General features: G+C 38.2%; 5 protein-coding genes across 8 annotated transcripts; 4 read left to right on the top strand and 1 right to left on the bottom strand.

The window, feature by feature from the left end:
* The first annotated feature begins 250 nt into the window (after positions 1-250).
* On the top strand, positions 251-7,134 carry LOC114731678 (probable inactive ATP-dependent zinc metalloprotease FTSHI 1, chloroplastic). 2 transcript variants are annotated; one of them, XM_028918902.1, is made up of 15 exons: positions 255-1,097; positions 1,193-1,277; positions 1,644-2,078; positions 2,194-2,247; positions 2,346-2,411; positions 2,981-3,076; positions 3,156-3,284; positions 3,876-3,928; positions 4,473-4,668; positions 4,960-5,074; positions 5,149-5,423; positions 6,014-6,097; positions 6,188-6,300; positions 6,404-6,653; positions 6,770-7,134. In XM_028918902.1, the coding sequence occupies exons 1-15, from the start codon at positions 397-399 to the stop codon at positions 6,953-6,955; spliced, it is 2,838 nt and encodes a 945-aa protein (XP_028774735.1). In that variant the 5' UTR covers positions 255-396; the 3' UTR covers positions 6,956-7,134. The 2 variants fall into 2 exon arrangements, 1 of the variants encoding a protein (XP_028774735.1); XR_003738928.1 differs by lacking the exons at positions 6,404-6,653; positions 6,770-7,134 and having other exon boundaries at positions 251-1,097; positions 5,149-5,418; positions 5,969-6,097.
* Positions 7,135-7,212: 78 nt separating this feature from the next.
* On the bottom strand, positions 7,213-10,499 carry LOC114731679 (SUN domain-containing protein 5). Of its 3 annotated transcripts, none has more exons than XM_028918903.1 (4): positions 9,948-10,499; positions 7,938-9,292; positions 7,759-7,844; positions 7,213-7,631 (listed from the first exon to the last, which is right to left on the bottom strand). In XM_028918903.1, exons 1-4 carry the CDS (start codon positions 10,120-10,122, stop codon positions 7,421-7,423), a joined length of 1,827 nt encoding a protein of 608 aa, XP_028774736.1. In that variant the 5' UTR covers positions 10,123-10,499; the 3' UTR covers positions 7,213-7,420. The 3 variants fall into 3 exon arrangements, with proteins under 3 accessions (XP_028774736.1, XP_028774738.1, XP_028774739.1); XM_028918905.1 differs by having other exon boundaries at positions 7,941-9,292; XM_028918906.1 differs by having other exon boundaries at positions 7,938-9,172.
* Positions 10,500-10,880: 381 nt separating this feature from the next.
* Positions 10,881-20,149, top strand: LOC114731682 (RNA polymerase II transcriptional coactivator KELP). Its single transcript, XM_028918909.1, has 4 exons — positions 10,881-10,886; positions 18,093-18,381; positions 18,477-18,582; positions 19,640-20,149. Exons 2-4 carry the CDS (start codon positions 18,106-18,108, stop codon positions 19,729-19,731), a joined length of 474 nt encoding a protein of 157 aa, XP_028774742.1. The 5' UTR covers positions 10,881-10,886; positions 18,093-18,105; the 3' UTR covers positions 19,732-20,149.
* Positions 10,899-14,201, top strand: LOC114731680 (F-box protein SKIP8). The gene is made up of 3 exons (XM_028918907.1): positions 10,899-11,600; positions 12,259-12,455; positions 13,495-14,201. The coding sequence occupies exons 1-3, from the start codon at positions 11,094-11,096 to the stop codon at positions 13,745-13,747; spliced, it is 957 nt and encodes a 318-aa protein (XP_028774740.1). The 5' UTR covers positions 10,899-11,093; the 3' UTR covers positions 13,748-14,201.
* On the top strand, positions 14,497-16,730 carry LOC114731681 (uncharacterized). The gene is made up of 3 exons (XM_028918908.1): positions 14,497-14,802; positions 15,214-15,453; positions 16,347-16,730. Exons 1-3 carry the CDS (start codon positions 14,567-14,569, stop codon positions 16,381-16,383), a joined length of 513 nt encoding a protein of 170 aa, XP_028774741.1. The 5' UTR covers positions 14,497-14,566; the 3' UTR covers positions 16,384-16,730.
* Positions 20,150-20,198: the final 49 nt, after the last annotated feature.

The raw sequence follows: 20,198 nt of genomic DNA, 5'->3' as shown, positions 1-20,198 counted from the left end.
TGATGCTAAATAATTTGTAAGTATTTTTATAAATATTGTTTTTAAGCAATGAAGTGAATGAAGTATGAATGCAAGATGCATGACTCAACCCATCTAAATTTTTTCATCTCGTATAATCTTTATTTATTTTTATAGTTTTATTTATTTAATTTATTATTTTATGGGGAAATATAATAATTTATATTACACACTTTTGGATTCATTATTATTTTGGAGCTAAGTTTATGGAACGGGAACCGAAACCTGTTGGGTAAAAATTGCCTGTAGCTGTTCACCTCATCTCTTCCATTAGCGCTCACCTCGTCAGATAAAATTCGAAGTTCAGAAGAAAAAGAATGAAAGCATCATCCATAATGTGATAAGCCGTGCTTTGCAGTGAATGAATCTTCAGAAATAATGACGGCTATCGACATTCTCTCGCCGCCTCAGCTTCACATATCTAAGTCCTACTCCCAACACCGTCTTGGAACATCCAAAGTATTGAATTTCAATCGAAATGCTCGAGCTCAAGTTCTCTTCCTCCGCCGGTCGTTCAGAGTATTGTGCAAATCGCATTCGATATCCTCCTTACCATCCGGTAAGGACAGCGACACCACCGGGGAAGATTTTGTAAGCAGGGTTTTGAAGGAGAACCCAAGCCAAGTGGAACCCAAGTATCTCATCGGTGACAAATTTTATACTTCGAAAGAAAAAGAGATACTGAGTAAAAAATTGAATACGGGCTTTTTAGAAAATTTGGCAAAGAGGCTGAACTTGAAGACCCAGAAAGAGGAAGAAGCCAGTGAGGTCCAAAATCAGGCTATGTCGGGGACGGATTCTGTTTACTTGAAAGACTTACTTAGGGAGTATAAAGGAAAACTCTATGTGCCCGAGCAAGTTTTTGGAAAGAAGTTATCAGAAGAGGAAGAGTTCGACCAGAATTTACAGTCATCACCGAGAATGAGCATTGAGGAGTTTCGGAAGTATATGGATAGCGATAAAATCAAGTTGCTGTCTTCGAAGGAAGATGCGAGTTTGTTTTACGGCAATGGCTGTCGGGATTTTATTGTAGATTTGAAAGAAATTCCCGGTGACAAGAGCTTGCATAGAACCAAATGGTAAAAATTCTAGACTAATATTTGGATTTTTGATTAAATGCACATATCTGCTGCTGGCATTCTGCAGTATATTGATAGTTTATTCAATGGTGTAGGGCTCTCAGGCTGGATAGCGATGAAGCGCAAGCAATTTTGGAGGAGTACACTGGACCACGATATGAGATAGAGAAGCGTACAACGGTTATAAATCATTTTCTCCGTCGAACTCGATTAGTTACAAATAGAGTCATAGTTCGCGTCAAGAGAAAAAAACAATTTACGTTGCACATTTTACTTTTCTCTTTCTGTTATTTGAGGGGAGACGGTGGGAGGGGAACTTCGTGGTCTCACGTGTGTTGCATAAGCTGTTTTATATACTCTTTTAGCTGGGCCATTCTCGCTGTTGTGTTCTGTCATACTCTGATCAAGAGTGTTCGAGTCATGCAGCATGCTGCATGGGTAGTTAGTGGAATAGACATGCTAAAGTACTATTACGGGGTTATAAGGACCTCTCAGTGGAAATGATCATATTGATATTCTTCTGATTCTGAGGTTGTGTTGTTGCAGTCTTGGGTGGGAAAAATGCCCGAGTACCCTCATCCAGTTGCATCTTCCATATCTAGCCGAATGGTGGCTGAGCTTGCAGTGGTCACAGTAGCGGTGGGTACTGCAGCACTCCTAGTTGGTGGTTTTCTTGCATCAGCAGTATTTGCCGTTACAAGCTTTGTATTCGTGACATCCGTCTATGTTGTGTGGCCTATAGTCAAGCCATTTCTCAAGCTTTTTCTTGGAGTAGTTTTTGCTATCTCGGAGAGGATTTGGGATAACATCGTTGATTTCTTCAGTGACGGTGGCATTTACTCTAAGTTCTATGAACTTTACACTTTTGGCGGTATATCATCAACACTTGATGTGCTGAAACCAATTATGCTTGTACTTTTGACTATGGTACTTCTTGTTCGATTCACACTTTCAAGAAGACCTAAGAACTTCAGGAAATGGGTAAGTGAGTAAGTTGATTTACTTATTTAATTCATCTTTACTATCTCCCATTAATCGATTCAGCAATTTTATTCCTTGGAGTTGCCTGATAAAGTGTTGTTTACTTAATGTACAGGATCTTTGGCAGGGAATTGATTTCTCACGATCAAAAGCTGAAGCTCGAGTTGATGTGTGTGCACTGATGCCTATTTTGAAGAATTTGCTTGACATATTAGAATCCTTTAACGTAATTCTTGGTTTTCTTGCTTTGGTATCACTTGCTTTCAGGGTTCAACGGGAGTTAAGTTTGCTGATGTAGCAGGAATAGATGAAGCCGTAGAGGAACTTCAAGAGGTAACTATTTTATAGATTTCTGAATCTTACTATGAATAAACAAACATTTTTCAATTCTTCTGGCATAGATCCCCCTGACTAACTGGGACAGAAGGTGTTACCATAGGTGCAAAAGGCTGTGGTTGTGCATCTCGACTTCACAACAAAATAAGGGCAAATATTGTGCCAATTGGCAGAGTCTTTGTCCTTAATATCTTAGTTGATAGACATCTCTAATTATTTTTTCACGTATTTTGAAAGATAATTATTTTGTCAAACATATTGGGAAGTATTTCAGTTAAAGAAGTATACACTTTTGAATTCTTTTGTTGATAATATCATGTTCCTTTTCTTTTGGAGAAGGGTGAAGTTTCAAGCATGTCGTCTTGTGAATGCAACATGATGTTCTCTTCTGCATATGTTGCAATGATGGTCATATGTAGTTATCACCTGAATTTTTTTAATGAATTTGAGTTTTTATATCTGCAGCCTGTTTTTATGTTTCAATTTAGAGGATACCCTTACCAAATATGGGTGATTACTATTAAGCAAACCGCTGAAGGTTACAGTGTTTTTTTTTGTTTTTTAAGTTGGTGAGATACTTGAAGAATCCAGAGTTATTTGATAAAATGGGAATCAAACCTCCCCATGGCGTTCTTCTGGAAGGCCCTCCTGGATGTGGCAAGGTCAGTTAAGTGTTCCATTATTCCAAATATAATATGTGTACTATCTGTAATATTTGTCAGCTTCTTCGTGTTTTTGCAGACTTTGGTTGCCAAGGCCATAGCTGGTGAAGCTGGTGTTCCATTTTACCAAATGGCTGGCTCTGAATTTGTGGAAGTTTTAGTCGGTGTTGGTTCTGCACGTATTAGGGATTTATTTAAAAGAGCCAAGGTGGTTTTGCTTCTGATTTTCTTGGCATATTTTTAATAAGATGCATTACTGCTAATACGATCATGTGATTTGAATCTTTGCTTACTTGTTCCTTCATTAAATGTTTAAACTCTGGGGTGTAGGATAGAGAGAAAAGGGGTGATGGTGGGTTGTATATATTGTAAATAGGGGTTGGAGAGTGTTTTAGGCAGAAAGTGAGTATTGAGAGGTAGAAACTTTAGCCTCTTGACTGCTGGGGAACTAGTGAGTGTGTTTGAGTGTTTTCTATCATTTTCTCTTATTTACTTTGTAATTTTCTAGTTGTACTCGCACTCTGTCAGATTGTTGCTGGTTTTAGTATCAATTAGAGATTGGTTTCCATCAATGCAACTTTCTTTTGGTCACTCCCTTCAAGCAGAAAAAATGTCAAAGATAGATATTTATTAAGTCTACATAAATGTGTCATGCTGTTTTTTGTTAGATATGATTGCGTCTCAGGCTTCTTTTTCCATCTAACATTTTGCAAATGGTGTAGACTGTAGAGTTTCATTTTGCATAATTCAGTGAACCATTGATCAGCTAGAACTCAGATGGGCTTGTTTCTCTCTGCAGGTAAACAAACCGTCGGTTATATTTATAGATGAAATTGATGCATTGGCTACTAGGTATGGGCTTACTTTGGTCACATATTTCTGAAAGTTATGAATTTTATCCGTGTGCATTCACATGCTTGCTCAGAAAAATTTTTCTGCACAACTTGCCCACATTATTTAACCTTGAAATCCTAAAGAATTAGAAATTTGGCAAACCTAAGTTTTAGAGGAGCAACTACTTTTTTTATCAACCCAGTTGTCACTGCAAGTAATAGTTAAAACTGAATGTCATATTCTTATTGGCTTGTATATCAAGTCATTCTACAGGCCACTGTATTGCTTGCACTGTAAGTGAATTGGTTGAGGCAATCTACCTGTTGCTATACTGTCTTTATCACTTGATCACTCAGTTCTTTGAAAAATGAGAGGATGGATAATCCCATGTTAGGTTTGTTCAAGTTTACTAAGTTTATATTGTCTGAGCATAAAAGATTAAGTTTTTCTTCCAACTCTTGCATTATGGGATTTGAAAAACCAAGAATATTAAAATGGCTGGCGCACTACTGATATAGCTTGGTTTAACTGTCTTACCTGATTTTTAACTGTGCATTATCAGGCGTCAAGGAATCTTCAAGGATACCACAGATCACTTATATAATGCAGCAACTCAGGAGAGAGAAACTACCCTGAACCAACTGTTGATAGAACTTGATGGTTTTGATACGGGAAAAGGTGTCATATTTCTAGCCGCTACAAATCGTAGGGATTTGCTGGATCCTGCACTTCTTCGACCAGGTCGCTTTGATCGCAAGGTGTTTATTTCTTCTTTTTTATTGGAATAGGTCTATTGCATGATGCTGTTAAAGATAATGGAGAACGGAGAGAGAATGGACTAAAATCTCATTTGATTTTCTTATTAAATTTCTTTCTTTGTACTCTGGCACAATCATTAACTTATCTAAACTGTTCTCTTTATATGTTGGTGCAAGCGCTAACTTATCTCTGCACCACTGTGATCTGTTTGCTTGGTTATGTTTGACGTTTTATGCAGTTCTCCCCAACTATAATATGCTTTCAATTGTAGTTAAAATTTTCTTCTGTAGATCAGGATACGTCCTCCAAATGCAAAAGGGAGACTAGAGATTTTGAAAATTCATTCTAGCAAAGTAAAAATGTCAGATTCTGTAGATTTATCCAGCTGTGCACAGAATCTTCCTGGTATGCACTAATTTAATTTCTTCATTGAGTTTGTATTTTTCAATTAACTGAACCCATTGCATTTTAATTCTTAGGATGGACTGGAGCAAGATTGGCTCAATTGGTCCAAGAGGCTGCTCTTGTGGCTGTCAGGAAAGGGCATGATTCAATTCTTCAGTCAGACATGGATGATGCTGTTGACAGGCTTACAGTAGGGCCCAAACGGGTAGGAATAGAGTTAGGTCACCAAGGGCAGTGTCGTAGAGCTACAACTGAAGTGGGAGTTGCATTAACTTCTCATCTGCTAAGGCACTATGAGAATGCAAAAGTTGAATGCTGTGATCGCATTTCCATAGTACCTCGTGGTCAGGTCCATGTTCAGTTTCTCTTACCATTATTATCCACTTCTATATTCTGGAAATACTTTTTTGATTGTTGTTCTTTATGTGGGACTTACTGCTAATAGATGCTATGGAAAATGGATACGACAAAGTATTATGACTGAGAATAGACATGTAATGCTGTGTTGATGTAACTGTAACATGGGAGGTTGGTGCGGAGGAGTATGACAAGTTATTTAGTGAGATTAGAGATGAGAGGAAAATCTGAAATGATGTTGAGAAATATAAGTGACATGGAAAGCAATTATAATCCCAGTGCCAGTACAGAACGAGGCACTAGAGACGTCTGAAGGGTTAGGAAATTCCATGTGGAGGATTAATTTCAATCAATTCTGGGTTAATGCACCTTATGTTTACGCTAGTCAAGGCTACTTGATGAAAACTAATGGGGCTTCCAGCTGTTATACATGCTTTACAATTAAGTGCATGGTTGTTGTATTTTCACTTGGATATTGTTTTGGCCTTCCATCAGATTGATTGGACAGAAAATGTTTGTCATTGTTATGTTTTAAAGGAGGGAAAAGAGCTTATAATGAATTTGTGCTTAATGGACTGACAGACACTATCTCAATTGGTATTTCATCGACTTGATGATGAATCATACACATTTGAGCGCAAACCTCAATTATTGCATCGTCTTCAGGTACACACTCTAGAGTAGTTGCGCTTGTGATTTTATATTTTTCCAATAATATTATATATTTCTGAGTTTGAGTCTGGCTTTGGCATGTAGGTTTTGCTTGGAGGGAGAGCTGCCGAGGAGGTCATTTATGGACGTGACACATCTACTGCCTCAGTTGACTACCTTTCAGATGCATCCTGGCTTGCTCGTAAAATATTAACCATGTTGGCCTCATCCTATTTGCTTGTATTATAAATTTCCTTTTTCTACTTTCTTTCTTTCTAATATTGATTCCTTTATCTGCTTGCTTGTTGCTTATACTCATAGATGGAATTTGGAGAACCCAATGGTTATACATGGAGAACCCCCGCCTTGGAGGAAGAAAGTTAAATTTATTGGGCCAAGGCTGGATTTTGAAGGTTCGCTTTATGATGACTATGACTTGATCGAACGCCCACTGAATTTCAAGTTGGATGATGAAGTTGCAAGGAGGACAGAAGAGTTGATACATGACATGTATGGAAGGACAGTATCCCTTCTTAGGAGGCATCACGCTGCTTTATTCAAAGCTATAAAGGTAACTAAGATCTTTCATAAAATAAGCGAAAGCTTTGAAAGTGAGATTACTATTGTAACTGCTTGTTTGATAAACCGTTATGGATGACTTAAACTGGTTGTGAGCTGGCGCTGCAGGTTCTGCTCAATCAGAAGGAGATCAGTGGTGAAGAAATAGACTTCATTTTGAGCAAATACCCCCCAGAAACGCCTTTAAATCTTCTTTTGGAAGAGGAAAATCCTGGGAGCCTCCCTTTCTTCGAAGAACCAACGCGTGATTTGGAGTATGCATTACAAAGTCAATCAAAGGAAGAAGCCACGTGACTTTTGAAAACCCCTCGGGAAATTTAGGTTTTACGCTCTAGTCGTTCAGAAGTTGAGCTTTCGCTGCTTTAGCATCTTGGGCATGAGTCTTCCATGGATATGTGTGAAGTGTTGCCTAAAATTTTGTTCGTGCCATGAGTTTGAAACACCGTGCTTTATTGGAACTTGATTCATATGCATGTTTCACCCTCTTTTAAATACCAAAATTCCGAGCATCGAAGACTTCAAGTTAAGATTAAATGGATACCACGAGGGAATGGAAAAGCAATGTTTTATCTTAGCTAAATTGAATTCGATTTTCATACAACACATTTCGTTGTAGCGAGAAACAGTGACCAAAATGTTCAGCAGGGTCAATTTTCGTGTGCTGTCCTATCCTTTTGACGTATTTTGCGACCAATAAATAATTTGTTCTGAAGTAGGATGTGTGATTATAGAAGCTATTCCTACAACGAAAGACTAGCTTTAAAACAAGATAATGAATAGGGTTACACTGCAACAAACAAGTAACGTAACCCAACCTCTACTTGTCTGGCGTTCCTTACCATTATTGTATGCTCCTACCAAAACTATCCTGAAAATTGCAAGGCACACAAATAGGAGGCTCACCGCTAGTACAGCAAGCTCTTTAGTTTCCAGATTTGCTTGATCACTTGCAATTTTTTGAACATCTAATCTGAAAGTGGAAGCATATGAAAGACGTGTTAAGCCCCACAAGAAAACAGATAAAAACGAATTCCACAAAGGCAAAGGACACTGAGATTCTTCTATCAAATGGAGATGGCGGAAAGCAGCATCCAAACCTTAGCATGCTATTTTCTCTGACCAGTGCATTGACCTGAGATAAGATAGCATATTTCCATGACTCAACTTCAGTTACTTCTTTTTCCTGGGAAAGAGGAGAGTGAGATTATGAAATCATGTGAACGTGTGCGTGAAATTGAAAGGGGAACAGGCAAAGGGTAAAGTAATGAGAAGGTACCACGATTGTGTTTCGCTGCCAGAGATCTTTGATCTCTAATTTGCTTTGCTCTATGGACTCTGATAATCTGGACAGCTCTTTCTCAAGATTTGGTATTGCCTCGCTTTGACTTCTGTTCAATTCTTTGATGAACTCCTCCAACCCTGATAAGTTGAGCTCCATTGACTTCACCTTTTGCATCAAAATCTTGAGAACAACGTCACTAGCTACCCTACCATTTAGTTGCTTGAATTCTTTTACAGGATCAGGAAGATGAGGTATCTTATTCACAACGACTGGATTTTTTATCACTCCTTCCTCAAGCTTCTGAGTGTCGTTGCTTAAGGTCTCAGCGGCCATACCATCTTTCTCACTTTCAATTTCTTTCCCTTTTCCATCAATTTGACCACCTTCTGGCTTTAATGAAAGGATATCACTGGAATTGTGCTCTGGCAACTTGTTAGGAACAGACACCCCCGTGGCTACAATTAGATCCTCAAGCATCCTCTCCATCGCATTAATCCCATAAACTTCCACCACACTCAGTGTACAGTAAAACTCTGAGCCATAATGACTAAACAAACTCAAGTTTAAATACCTCACCCATTTGGGTTCAGGCAGCGTAAATATCTGCGCCTGCTTCACATTAGTTGCAACGAAGTTTCCCAGCAGGTCCCATGATTCACTTGGATAACTCAAACATCCAGACAATTCAAATTCCTTGAAATTGGAAGAATAATGCTCAAAGTTTGCAATTTTCACGGAGTCAACCAGAGTCTCTTCTGCAAGCTCAATCACAACAAACTTTGCTGCCACAGAACAAGGATTTCTCAGGTACTTGTCATGATCCTTCCCTAGTATATTACTTGCACCTTTTGCCTCCTTATTATGAGCCACCACCTTTGCACCTTTGGATTCCGAGGCAAAGTTGAACTCTGATCCATCAGGTTCAAGTCGTCGGGTGTTGTTAAGAAGCTTTGGTTGCATGGTATTACCTTCTCCCTGTCCTGTTGCGTTTCGAAATTCATCATAATCCAGATATGATGGATGATCTTGCACATCAGAAGCTTGTTCTGGTCTCAGTTTTATGTCTTCCAGGGGCCGTAGATTACAAACCAAAGCAGAATTACCTAAAACTTTCCGAAACACTTGCTCTAACGTAGTTTTTTCAGGAAGTGAATACATGGGTTTTGCAGGTTTCTGATTTGCACTTCTGGGTTTGTTGGAGCTAGATGGCCCATTAAACTCAAATAGAGCTGCATTTTCGTAAACATAGCTTCGATTAGTAACATAGGAATATGCAAGGTTGCTTATCTGATCACTGATGAGGGAAAAAATTGGCCAAGGTCGGCTTCTGTTGTCAGGAGGCAACTTCCCTAAACAATTCCAAATAAAAATTTAATACAAAACATGACACGAGGAAAAATACGAGTCACCTAATATAAATATCACCATTATTAATTTATCATTACATCAATATTTGTGCTTGATAGTTGACAATCTGTATCAATCTTAAATATGAAATTCCTCAGTACAATAGTTAAGCAGATAAGGACACGCCCGACATTAATTCTGCACCCGATAAAAGACAGTAAAGACCATTAAGCACCCAAAATCCCAAACAGTTCGAAAGCCAAATTTCCATAACTACGAGATCAGAGATTTCGATGGTTTGAAAACCCGGTAAAGATCATCTTTTTTTAACATCAGTTTTTCTAGCCTAAGCAAGTCCCGCGAATAATAGTTTTTGGTTTCGAGTCTGCTATATTTTTTCCTCCTCTCGCAAAAGTTACTCCAAAGTCCCCTCAAGAATACTGTAAATCTTTGATGGACGCCTATGTTTGACAATTACTGCGTCAGTGATGAAAATCAAGATATTTCATCATCCTGAGAGCTAATTAGCGTTTCTCTTCTCCATTCAAGGTAGGTTTTGTTTCTCTTTGGTTATCACCACAGAGAAGTAAGAATAGAAACAAAATGAGGGCAATGATGGAGCACTGGAGAAAAAAGTGAAAAGGGGAAGGGGCATACCTCCATTTGCATGACCAAGGCCAGGCTTAGAGTAGAAGAGAAAAAGGAAACACCAAAGGGATAAGAGCAAGGACAAGGAGAGCTCATAGAAGCTCCTCATATTGCCGTCCTTGTGATGGGGACATTTGAATCTTAAGAAGCTGTGTGTTTGAGGAGGAGGAGGTTGACTCTTCATGCTTGATTCATTCTAGAGATCATCCGGGTGAAGAAGGAGGAGGAGAAGGAGGAGAAGAGGCATCATGCTTAAAGGCAGTGTTAGGGTTTCAGACGCACCTAGATGATGATGTTGCAAGCTTGGATCCTCAGGAAGAGATGGAGATGGCAAATTCACAAAACAACACCTCAACTCAACTTAACAACCATTCATCCTTTCCGTTTTCCCTGGCATCATTGCCCAAACTGCTTTGCTTCGCGCGTCTTCAGAGCCGCCCAATTAGGACGCGTCCATATACCTCCTTTCATCTTAACCGTCACATCTTTCATCTTATCCACCAACACTATACGATAATCCCTCCTCCCAATTTTCATTCTCACTCCTATTCTCTCTCAACTCTTAACACTCTGCTGTTAGAGATTTTGGACATATTTATGAATTTTGTGCTACCTCGTATAAATTATAAATCACCAAATTAGTGTCGTAATCACCTTTTTTCTCTCAAAAAACATTTTGTGGCATAAGTTTTATTTATTTTTTTGTAATATTAAAACAAACTAAACTGAGATAACAATGTGTTTAATTATTAATATCTTTTGATGAGTTTTTAGGAAGTCGAATTTTATTTTTATTTTTACCTTATATAAAGCACTTGAAAAACGAATTGTGTTTTTGCTCTGAGAAAAGAAGCAAGTATTTAATTTAAATAGTTGGTTTGATTTTATTTTGTTGACTTACTGTACACGTCATTGAGATATGTTTGAGTCAGTTACTAGCAGCACTGAGTTCACGGATTTGTGGGTTTCAATTCCCCCTCTTTTCTTCAAATTCCCTCCGGCCTGAAAAATAAAATTAGGGTTTGGTGCGAGGAGTAATGTTCACTCGCGGGAACGAGTGGAAGAAGCGGGAAAGACCACTGCAAGAAAAACCCTTGGAGCGAGTGGCTGCGAATTCCTAGGGTTCATGTTTGGCGGAGATTTCATGTCTTATGAATGGAGGTTCTCTCTGTCTTCGGCATCGGTGTCTTATCGCAGCCTTTTGTTCTAGCCGCAACGGTTACTGCGCTCTGTTTTTTGCTTGCGTTCTTCTCCGTTGTCAGATCATTTTCACTCCCCTATTCCCTCAAGGCTCTCAGATCATCTATTCACTCGGACGGCTTTTCCGTGAGGAAGTCTTGCGATTGCGCTTGTTCTTGCAACGGAATCGTTGAAAATTCAGATTCTCCGTCCACGAGTGCTCTGCCCTATTTGAACGGTGGTGGGGCGGAAATGTTGGAGGCCACGCCCTCCCCATCCCCGAACCTGACCCCGCTTCCGACCCCGGCCCTGTTAACCGACCGGCGAACCGGTGCGTCAATGATGGAGAATCTGGTTCCGGAGATTACAACCCATGCTTTGAGTTACTTGGATTATCCGAGTTTGTGTCGCCTCTCAATGACTAATTCTTTGATGCGGAAGGCTGCAAATGATGATAATGCATGGAAGGCCCTGTATCACAAGGTAAATTAACAAACTCTAAGGTACAAATGCTAATCTATTTCCTAGCTTAAGGTGATTGCTGTCATGTTTGGTTGGCTATCGACTTTAGATGGTGATATCGTAAAATTAAAACTCATGACCGCTTGTTGTTGTTATGGGCCTGCGCGCATTTCAGCTACTCTCGGTGGGCTCGTTTGCAATTATTAGGTAATACGTCATGCGTAATTAGGTTGTTGCACTGTTTTTCTGGAAGTATAACGTCCGTCTGTTTGTTTGGTTTGGCCACTTGGTTAAACACATGAGCTTTGATTTGGTTTCTTGCAAGAACTTTAGGGGACAATTAAGTTTCTTAAGTGGTTGTGCTTATTGAACATTATCTGAATGACATTTTTCAAAAATACAAGTGAAGATTTTGCATAAAGCCGTTTCCTTGATACTACTATGACCATGAGGATTATAGGATAAGAAAGGAGGGAAGGAGAGGAAGACATTACTAGGAGGATAAAGCTAGTGCCTATAAACGATGAATTCCCTCTCAGTCTTCTTTTATTTTTTCTGTGGAATCCAGCTAAACTCTGAATTACCGAATTATTGTACAGTTTGATAAATTTCTCTGAATTTCTTATTCTCATTTACCTGATATGTTATCAGCTTTTTTCTTTTGAAATTCTATTTTTAGGACTTTACATTGGAACAAGATAGTGTTACACCAGTTAATGGGTGGAAATCTTACTATGCTGCCACAAGAGCAATTGTGAATATTAATGCACAATTCTACAACATTGTCAGAGTGAAGTCTCTTTCAGCCATGAGTGATTTTTGGCTGAATGCAGATTATGTGAAGTGTATTCATGCTTCAGGAGAACTTTTTTCAGGGTATGACTTTATCTCTGTAATCTTATATGTTTAGCCTGACATTCAATTCTAAATTCATCCTCTTGCATCGATGTCTTTTTTTTATTTTTTTGCCATTTTAGTGGTATCCGTTGAATTTTGATTATGGCCTTCATAGATCATAATATCCGTACTATTCAAAGGTACTGTTCGATTCACCAAAATTTGTGAGGCCCGAGATGGATGGCCATGCATTGGACTATTTGCACCAATATTCATTGAATTTTATTGGTGCTTAAAGTTGCCAAGGTGTATTTTTATAATTGAAAAGTGAATTGGACTTGGTGTCTTAAAAAAGAGCGAGTGAGGGTTTAATTTAGGAAGTATCTCGGTCATTTATAGTGCATGAAGTTTCATGTTTCCCATGCTTCTGCAGCATTTGTATTTTCTGAGTGAAGTTGCTCTTTTCCCCTATTGGATTTGCAGGTTTTTTTGGCTCATTTTACAGGGCCTTATTGTGTGGTCAAATCCATTTTTTGAACTCTTAGTCCTCTATTTTTATTGGTGATGCATTCTAGATGTGGATATTTTGATCTTTAATCAAAGATACCATTGGGCTTGTTGGCCTTGGCTTTGGTTGTGTGGAGGCATTGCTGTGATTTATTGATGGGTATGTCTCATACAAGTTAACCAGATGAGTGGATGTTTGTGAACTCTTTAGGGATCCTTCAAAACGCAGCCCCGGGGAATGAATTGAACGAATTGTAACATGCTAGCTATGTGGTGGTTTAAAGTTTCTTTTAGTTTTACTGTAAGATTGGAATATGTTTAGGAACCCGCAACTTTGAGCTTAGTCCTCCGAAGATATAATTTTACATGTATGGTGTAAGAGATATCATATATATTTCAATCACGTGTGAAGAGATAGTCATACAACCGTTCTTTTAAGTTTATGATGTGCTATTGCAGTTAGGGCTGTGAACTTGTAGTTCTTCATTTTCATCCTTTCTCCAAAATTAGGTTGCTGAGATATGATTCTAGAAAGCTCAGTAATATAATCAATTGATCATCCTTGTTGCAGATACAATGCAGTAATGCAGAGTTGGCAGCTTGCGTTCAATTGGGAGCAAGGATTGAACTTTCAGGTGCGGGATGTACGTGCTCGGGTCTTGACAGATATGGCTTGGGTTACCATGAAAACATATGTCGATGTGGATACAGGTCCATTCAATGTGACTAACGTCTTTGAGTTTCATAACGGCCGCTGGTATATGGTTCATCATCACAGCTCTGTGATGGACGGCGAAATGGAACAACAGATTGTACATGGCTAAACAAGTGAGAGAAGAGATGATGCCGTTATTTAGTCTGATACTAGTTACAAAAGGTGGTTTTAATTCGCAGAAGCAAAGATGATTGAAATTTTCATGATTTCTTTGGTGAAGATCCCTTTTAGTTAAGTTACCCCCGTCTCTATTTCGCTTGCATACTGTATATAAGACAAGAAGTCCCAATTGCAATGGCTCAAGCCATTAAAAAAAAAATTGTTATAATTACGGTGAGCACATGAAGTGTGAGACAAGACTTGGACAGAAGAGGGATGTCTTTGAATGATGCGGCGAATGAGGATGTGTTGGCATCTGAAGCGAGGATTGTTGATGTGTATAGCGCGAGCCTTGGTCAAAGCATAAGCATTCCATTGTTGCTGTGCCTCCGCACTGCATTTTTGACTCCCTCTTATATTTTATTATAACCAAATGATTTAATTGTAAATTACGGTTACCAAAACTGGTGGTCCAAGAATAATTGTTGCTTGTTACCTTAAATCCCTCGAGGATGAAAAACGCGAAAATCGGTATTAATGGCGGAATCTTTCGACTTAAAAAAGAATATGTAACATTACACCCAAGAGAAAAGTGGAAACAATATGCAACAGAAATAACTGCAGATCGAATGGGATGGTACTCGGAAGTGGCAAGATGATAATCATCAAAACCGAGACGCAATGTAGAGAAAAATATCATGATTCATGTAGCGAGTTATGTAATGAATCAAGCTGCCTCAATCGCAGCCTCACATTTGATATAAGCGGAAGATTAGTGGATGTGACTAAAAAGCGTGGGGCTCGTTATCTATTGTCGGAAAGGGAGGAAATGGCAAGGGCGTTTGCTCTTTTCTCCGTTCCGAGTTCTCACGAGCCTCATCTGTATAAGCGTAACTGCATATCCAGAAACTCGCGGGAAATTGTCTCCTACCCGCTCCTTAAGTTTAATGCTCCTTTGTGCTCTCCCTCTTCAACCACTGTTGTGGAAGATGGCCCTTCTTCGTCAGATGCACTTCCCGTCCAATCTGATTCTGCCGCTGATGACGCTGTAGAGATTCCTCAGAGGTACCAGCTCTGTAATTTAATATTGCCCTGAGAGATCAATTTCAGTTATTAAGCCATTATCCACTGTAGAGCACCGAAAATTAATTTCTATTTCGTTCGCTATTACTCCCTCTTTCCTGTGGTGCCTGATAAGTTATCGTCAGCTAGTCCTGTTCTTGTATCAGGCTTTAATTATTCATGATACTAAAGTTTGACTGATGAAAGCATACCCAGTCACTCGCCGAGGCTTAAAGCAGCATTTTGGGGCGCCTATTTTGGCGCCTTAAGGATAAGAGTGTATTGACCTGTTTATGATGTTCATTTAACTTTGATACGTAAAGGGAATGAAATTTTCCGCGTACCGACCTTCCCATGTTTGGATTGATGATAAAAATAAACTGATATATTTGCTTCTTTAATGCATTTCTACAGCGGTTGTAGGGCATGCGGAAGGGAAGAAATCGAGAAGGGGTGTAATGGTGAAGGGAGGATCCAAGGTGGGATTGCAACAGTACCAGGATTTGGATGGTGGCCTATTAAGGCTTACAGACCTTGTCCTGGATTCGTGGCTTCTGGTGGGAGGTATCGGCGTCAAGGACAGAGTATGGATGAAGTTGCCTTTGGACGTGGTGAAAAAGCTTCATTAAGATCTAGCGGTGACAAGAAATCGAGGTAATTTTCTTTCTTTCTTTTTTATTACCTGATCAATTCCTTATTCCCTGTATTTGTTCTTCTCTATATCGTCCTGCTGAATGCTGATGGTACCTGCAATATAACTTCGCAATAGAGAATTTGTGATGCTTAAATTTGTCTCTGCATTCATCAGCAAGCTAAAGTTGACATTAGCTGCGTCCCCTAGTGTTCCTCTTTGTACACCTACCTGTAGGGATTCAAATATGGCTCTGTGCTGATTTAGATGTCATTTTTTTTAATCTTGTTAAATCAGTCAGCTTTTAACAAGTGCATCCGTGAAATTGAGTGGAAGCAATATCTGGTTATGACTGCTTCCATTTTATTTTTATGCAAATTTTTGGTAAATTTGGATGTCTTACTGCACCTATACGCCCCTCTGGCTTCCCAGCTAAAAGGAAAGAAGAGTTCCGGTCGTCTGTTCGTTCATAAGCAGACAATTCAAAAGTCTGGACTTAGATACCCTGCTGTGACTATCCTTATGAAGTGCTCAACTGCAATGTATTGGGATGAAAATGAATCTATCTATTATAAATCAACTAAAAATATGCAAATAACATAAACACGTTAATTTTACAAGTGTAATTATTGTTACACGATAACAGGCACAGCCGAGGATCAAGTCCTAAAAGTTTGTGTTTAACTGTTATTTAGAGATTGAAAAAAAAAAAAAAGTAGCTTTTGACTTGTTTGGGATCATATTCTTGCTGTCAGTGAGGTAACTGTCCTTGCTCTTTGCCCGTTGTTTTGAACACCGGAAGTTATAGTTCATGAATCTGAATGAGAACGTTATAGCTCACAGTTCAAATTGCCCTGTTATATCCTGATGCTTCATGTGAGCTTCTAATAATAACGCATGATTCCAACTATTGCAGTGAGAAAAAGGAGGGAACGAGGAAATTGAAGAGGTAAACTTGTTTGGTGGGGGTGTCCACATGCTCATTCCCTTGTTGAGACGGCCTACAGAGAAAAGCTTAAACCAACGCTCATGACCAGGAGACAATGGGGCTTGAGGAAATGACCATCCTTACCATATTTTCGTTTGATATGCAGACGGGTCTTGGATTTAAGATGTGGTCTGCTCAAAATTTTAATACAATATTCTCCCAGGATGCTAGAAATATGTTACAATTTTCTTTTTTTTTTTGGTTTTTTTTGCTCAAAATTTTAACATGAAAATGCTTGGACTAGGTGAAGATACTGGGCAAAAGTATAATTTTGCTTGTTAAAGAATAATGAGAATAATGACTTGCTACAAATAAATACCAAAAATAAAGTTGTCCCTATTGGAGATAAAGTCGACATATGATACCCATGTAAATAAGATTTGAAAAATTTGTAGCATTTACTTCATATTTGTTACAAAGAAAAATAATTTAAAATATAAATTATGAATAATGAAAACAATTATTTATTAAACACCAAAAATTTATTAATGCTATTGAACTTTTTCAATAAAAAATTCAGGCAAAAAAAATTCAATGAAAAATACATTATAAACAACATGCATGAAACTTCATATATAAAAAGAAACGTAAAGTTGCAACAATACTAACTTGACAGCTGAGCTCAGTTCTTAAAGATCTCAATTCTCAGGGGACGAAAAATTCTTTCAAAATAATATTTACTACGATTCTTAAGTGACCATATTATTTAAAGAAGAAGAAGAATCAAAAAAAAAAAATGTTAGGAGAGTACTTTAAGTGAAAAGTGGGGAAGATCAAGATCAAAAGAACACGAGTTCACAAAATTCACAACGAAAAGATGTTAGCCATAGTTTATAGGAGTACTTTGAGTGAGAAGTGGAGAAAATTAAAATTAAAAGAACATAAGTTTACAAAATTCGTAACAAGAAATGTTATTTTATGTAAATAGTTTAAAATTTTGGGAAAATTTTTTTTTTTTTGAGAAAACTAAAAGCATTGATCCCAAAAAGAATAACAATAATAATTGTCATGTGTAGCTGCGTGGATCTATGCACACGAAGTAGGAGAATTTCGTTATAAGACCTCAAAAGCTGCTTCATTTTAAAATTAGCATAAAAGAATCAAAATTACCCTGCTAGATTATGAGACTAAACTGAAATTATATTTCAATATCCCTTCATTTATATACACACACTAACCATTATCACCGGTCATTAGATCGTCAGCAACCGACAATTGGACTTCAATGGCAGTGGCGACCACCAAGGATGGAGCTCCAACTCTTGATGATAATGAATTTTTTAAATTAATTTATACATATTAAAAAATTAATTATTCATAATAAATAAGTGTTATACTTTTTAAAATATTTTAATAGTTCTATGCATTTAGAGTTACACAATTAATAAATATATTTTTTTAAAAAATTATAAAACTGAAAGACAAAATAAAGTGAGGCTTTATATTGATAATTGAGTTTAACTCCTTATATTAAGCACTGGCATAAGAGAAGGGCATTTTAATTAATCAACATTAAAACGCAATTTCTAATTTTTAATTTATTTTTCTCCTAATTTTAAATAAAGTTGCTTCTAACATCTCCTTAAATTCTCCCAAATGTAAACCCCTCACTCAGCTCCAATTTCCTCTTTCCTGGCCAAATTCCCAACATCAGTGCTACTGCCGTTCGCTGAGTGTTCTGCTGGAAATGGACGCTGAAATCCAAGGACGAATTGAGACCACTGTTCGGAGGATTCTGGAGGAATCAGACATGGACGACGTCACCGAGTCCAAAGTCAGGAAGCAAGCCGCCAAAGAACTCGACCTCGACCTGTCGCGGCCGCACTACAAAGCCTTAGTGAAGCAGGTTGTGGAGGCTTTCATTCAGGAAAAGCAAGAGGAGCCGGAGGAGGAAGAAAATTCACAAGAGGATACTTCTCAGGGCCAGGAGTACGATGATGAGGGCAATCTCATCATCTGCAAGGTCCCTTTCCTCTTCCTCTTGCCTGACTTTTCCCTTTGTTTTCTGACAAACCAAAACTCCCCGAACGATTCTACTAATTCTTTTCTTTTTTGCAGCTTTCAGCCCAGAGAAGGGTGACGATTCAAGAATTCAGAGGGAAAACATTGGTCTCTATCCGAGAGTACTATAGAAAGGACGGTAAAGAATTACCTTCTTCGAAAGGTATTTCTATCTCTTCCCAGCGAAATTAGTTTTCCGTAAGCTTTTCAGTGGTTCATAAAAATCTATTTAGTGAGACGATAAATTCATGGCATGTGCTGCCAATTTTGCTCGTATGGTACCCGGTTTTAAGCATTGTTCATCTTATCCCACAGATCTGAAATATTGAAATGCTTTAAAATGCTTATGGTAGAGAAGTGAGTTTTTAATCAAAGATCCGCATCTCTCAACTGTTGCGAAAGACAGGCTACTAGGCTTTATACCTCAACCGTCTGCTGATCTCCATAATGAACTCAAGCTAATTAGCATAAAGGGGCACAAAGGAATCATTACTTTCTGATACTGATTGTCTGCAGTATTCTAGAGTGACGTGTTTCTCTTACTATATCTATTCGTGCTTGTTTCGCCTGTCATAATGATTGGCTTGTATGATGATGAATTATGCTCACCTTCCACGTCCAATGGAATCAACCATGTCTGTGAAATCAGATATGCTGAAGTTCGTTGAAGTCCCGTTGGACATCAAAATTTGGAAGTTTTGGAGAATAGACTTGCTCATTAAAGTGATGGATTGAGTTTAGCATTATGGACTATATATGGAATATATTGTAGCTATTCTGCCATGCTCAATTTGCTGTTGAAACCAATTACAATGATATATAGGTTGCATTTTTCCCAGCTATCTATCACCTGTCATCATGTCAATGCATCGATGCAATGATTATTTGGATTTGAAACTGAAGCTACTTAGAATTGAGATTTACCTGAATCAAGTTGCACTGGAGTAGAGGCTTTCCATGCTATACATCCAATATATAATTTATACTTTTCTTTATTGAATTCTGTAAATTTTATTCCTATATATTGTCATACTCACGTCCAAATCAATGGATAACCAATTTAGTATCATGTGCTGCTCAAATAGTCTTTTGATTTGTATGCTTCTGTATGAAATATGGTGAACAAAAAAACACAACACTTCTGTATAAAACATGGTGCTGCTTGATAATCAAAGGTTGCTTGCAAATTGCAACTTAGCTTCTACTTTTTTGTGTCTCAGGAATAAGTTTGACGGAGGAGCAGTGGTCAGCCTTGAAGAAGAATATACCTGCCGTAGAGAAAGCCATTCAGAAACTGGAGTCAAGCATATGAGATGAAGCAATCTCCGTACCCTGTTTTACAAGTACCTCTACTCAGTTGGCAGAACTATCGATCATTTAGATGATGTTTTAGATTCGGAAATGGTCATTTATGCAGGGTTATCCAAAATGTGGTATCAAGGAAACCTCTCATAAGTCCCTTCAGCGTTTTATCGTACTGATATGTTCATTTGATCCTCACTTAGCACTGGATTTGCTTATTTGGGGGATATAATGTTTATCGGGTTTTCTTTTGATGCTGGACTTCTTTTCTCCCCCCCCCCCAAAGACTTTATGATGAATCCTATGTAGTGTTTGTAATGTGTACTGCAAATAGCCACTTGAGTGGTAATGGATATTTTGGAAGAGCATGGAGTAAGGCTGATATAGAATTAGTCACTTAACGATGAACGACAGTCTGAACTTCTCTTCCAAATCCCTCACATTCGCAATTTTTTTTCCCCCTTATCTGGCCAAAAA

This window comes from Neltuma alba, unplaced genomic scaffold (genome assembly GCF_004799145.2).
Source record: "Neltuma alba isolate B1F8T4 unplaced genomic scaffold, ASM479914v2 tig00012841_pilon, whole genome shotgun sequence".
Classification (NCBI taxonomy): domain Eukaryota; kingdom Viridiplantae; phylum Streptophyta; class Magnoliopsida; order Fabales; family Fabaceae; genus Neltuma; species Neltuma alba.
Note: the sequence above shows the minus strand (reverse complement) of the source record. Positions and strands in the feature narration are given on the sequence as shown.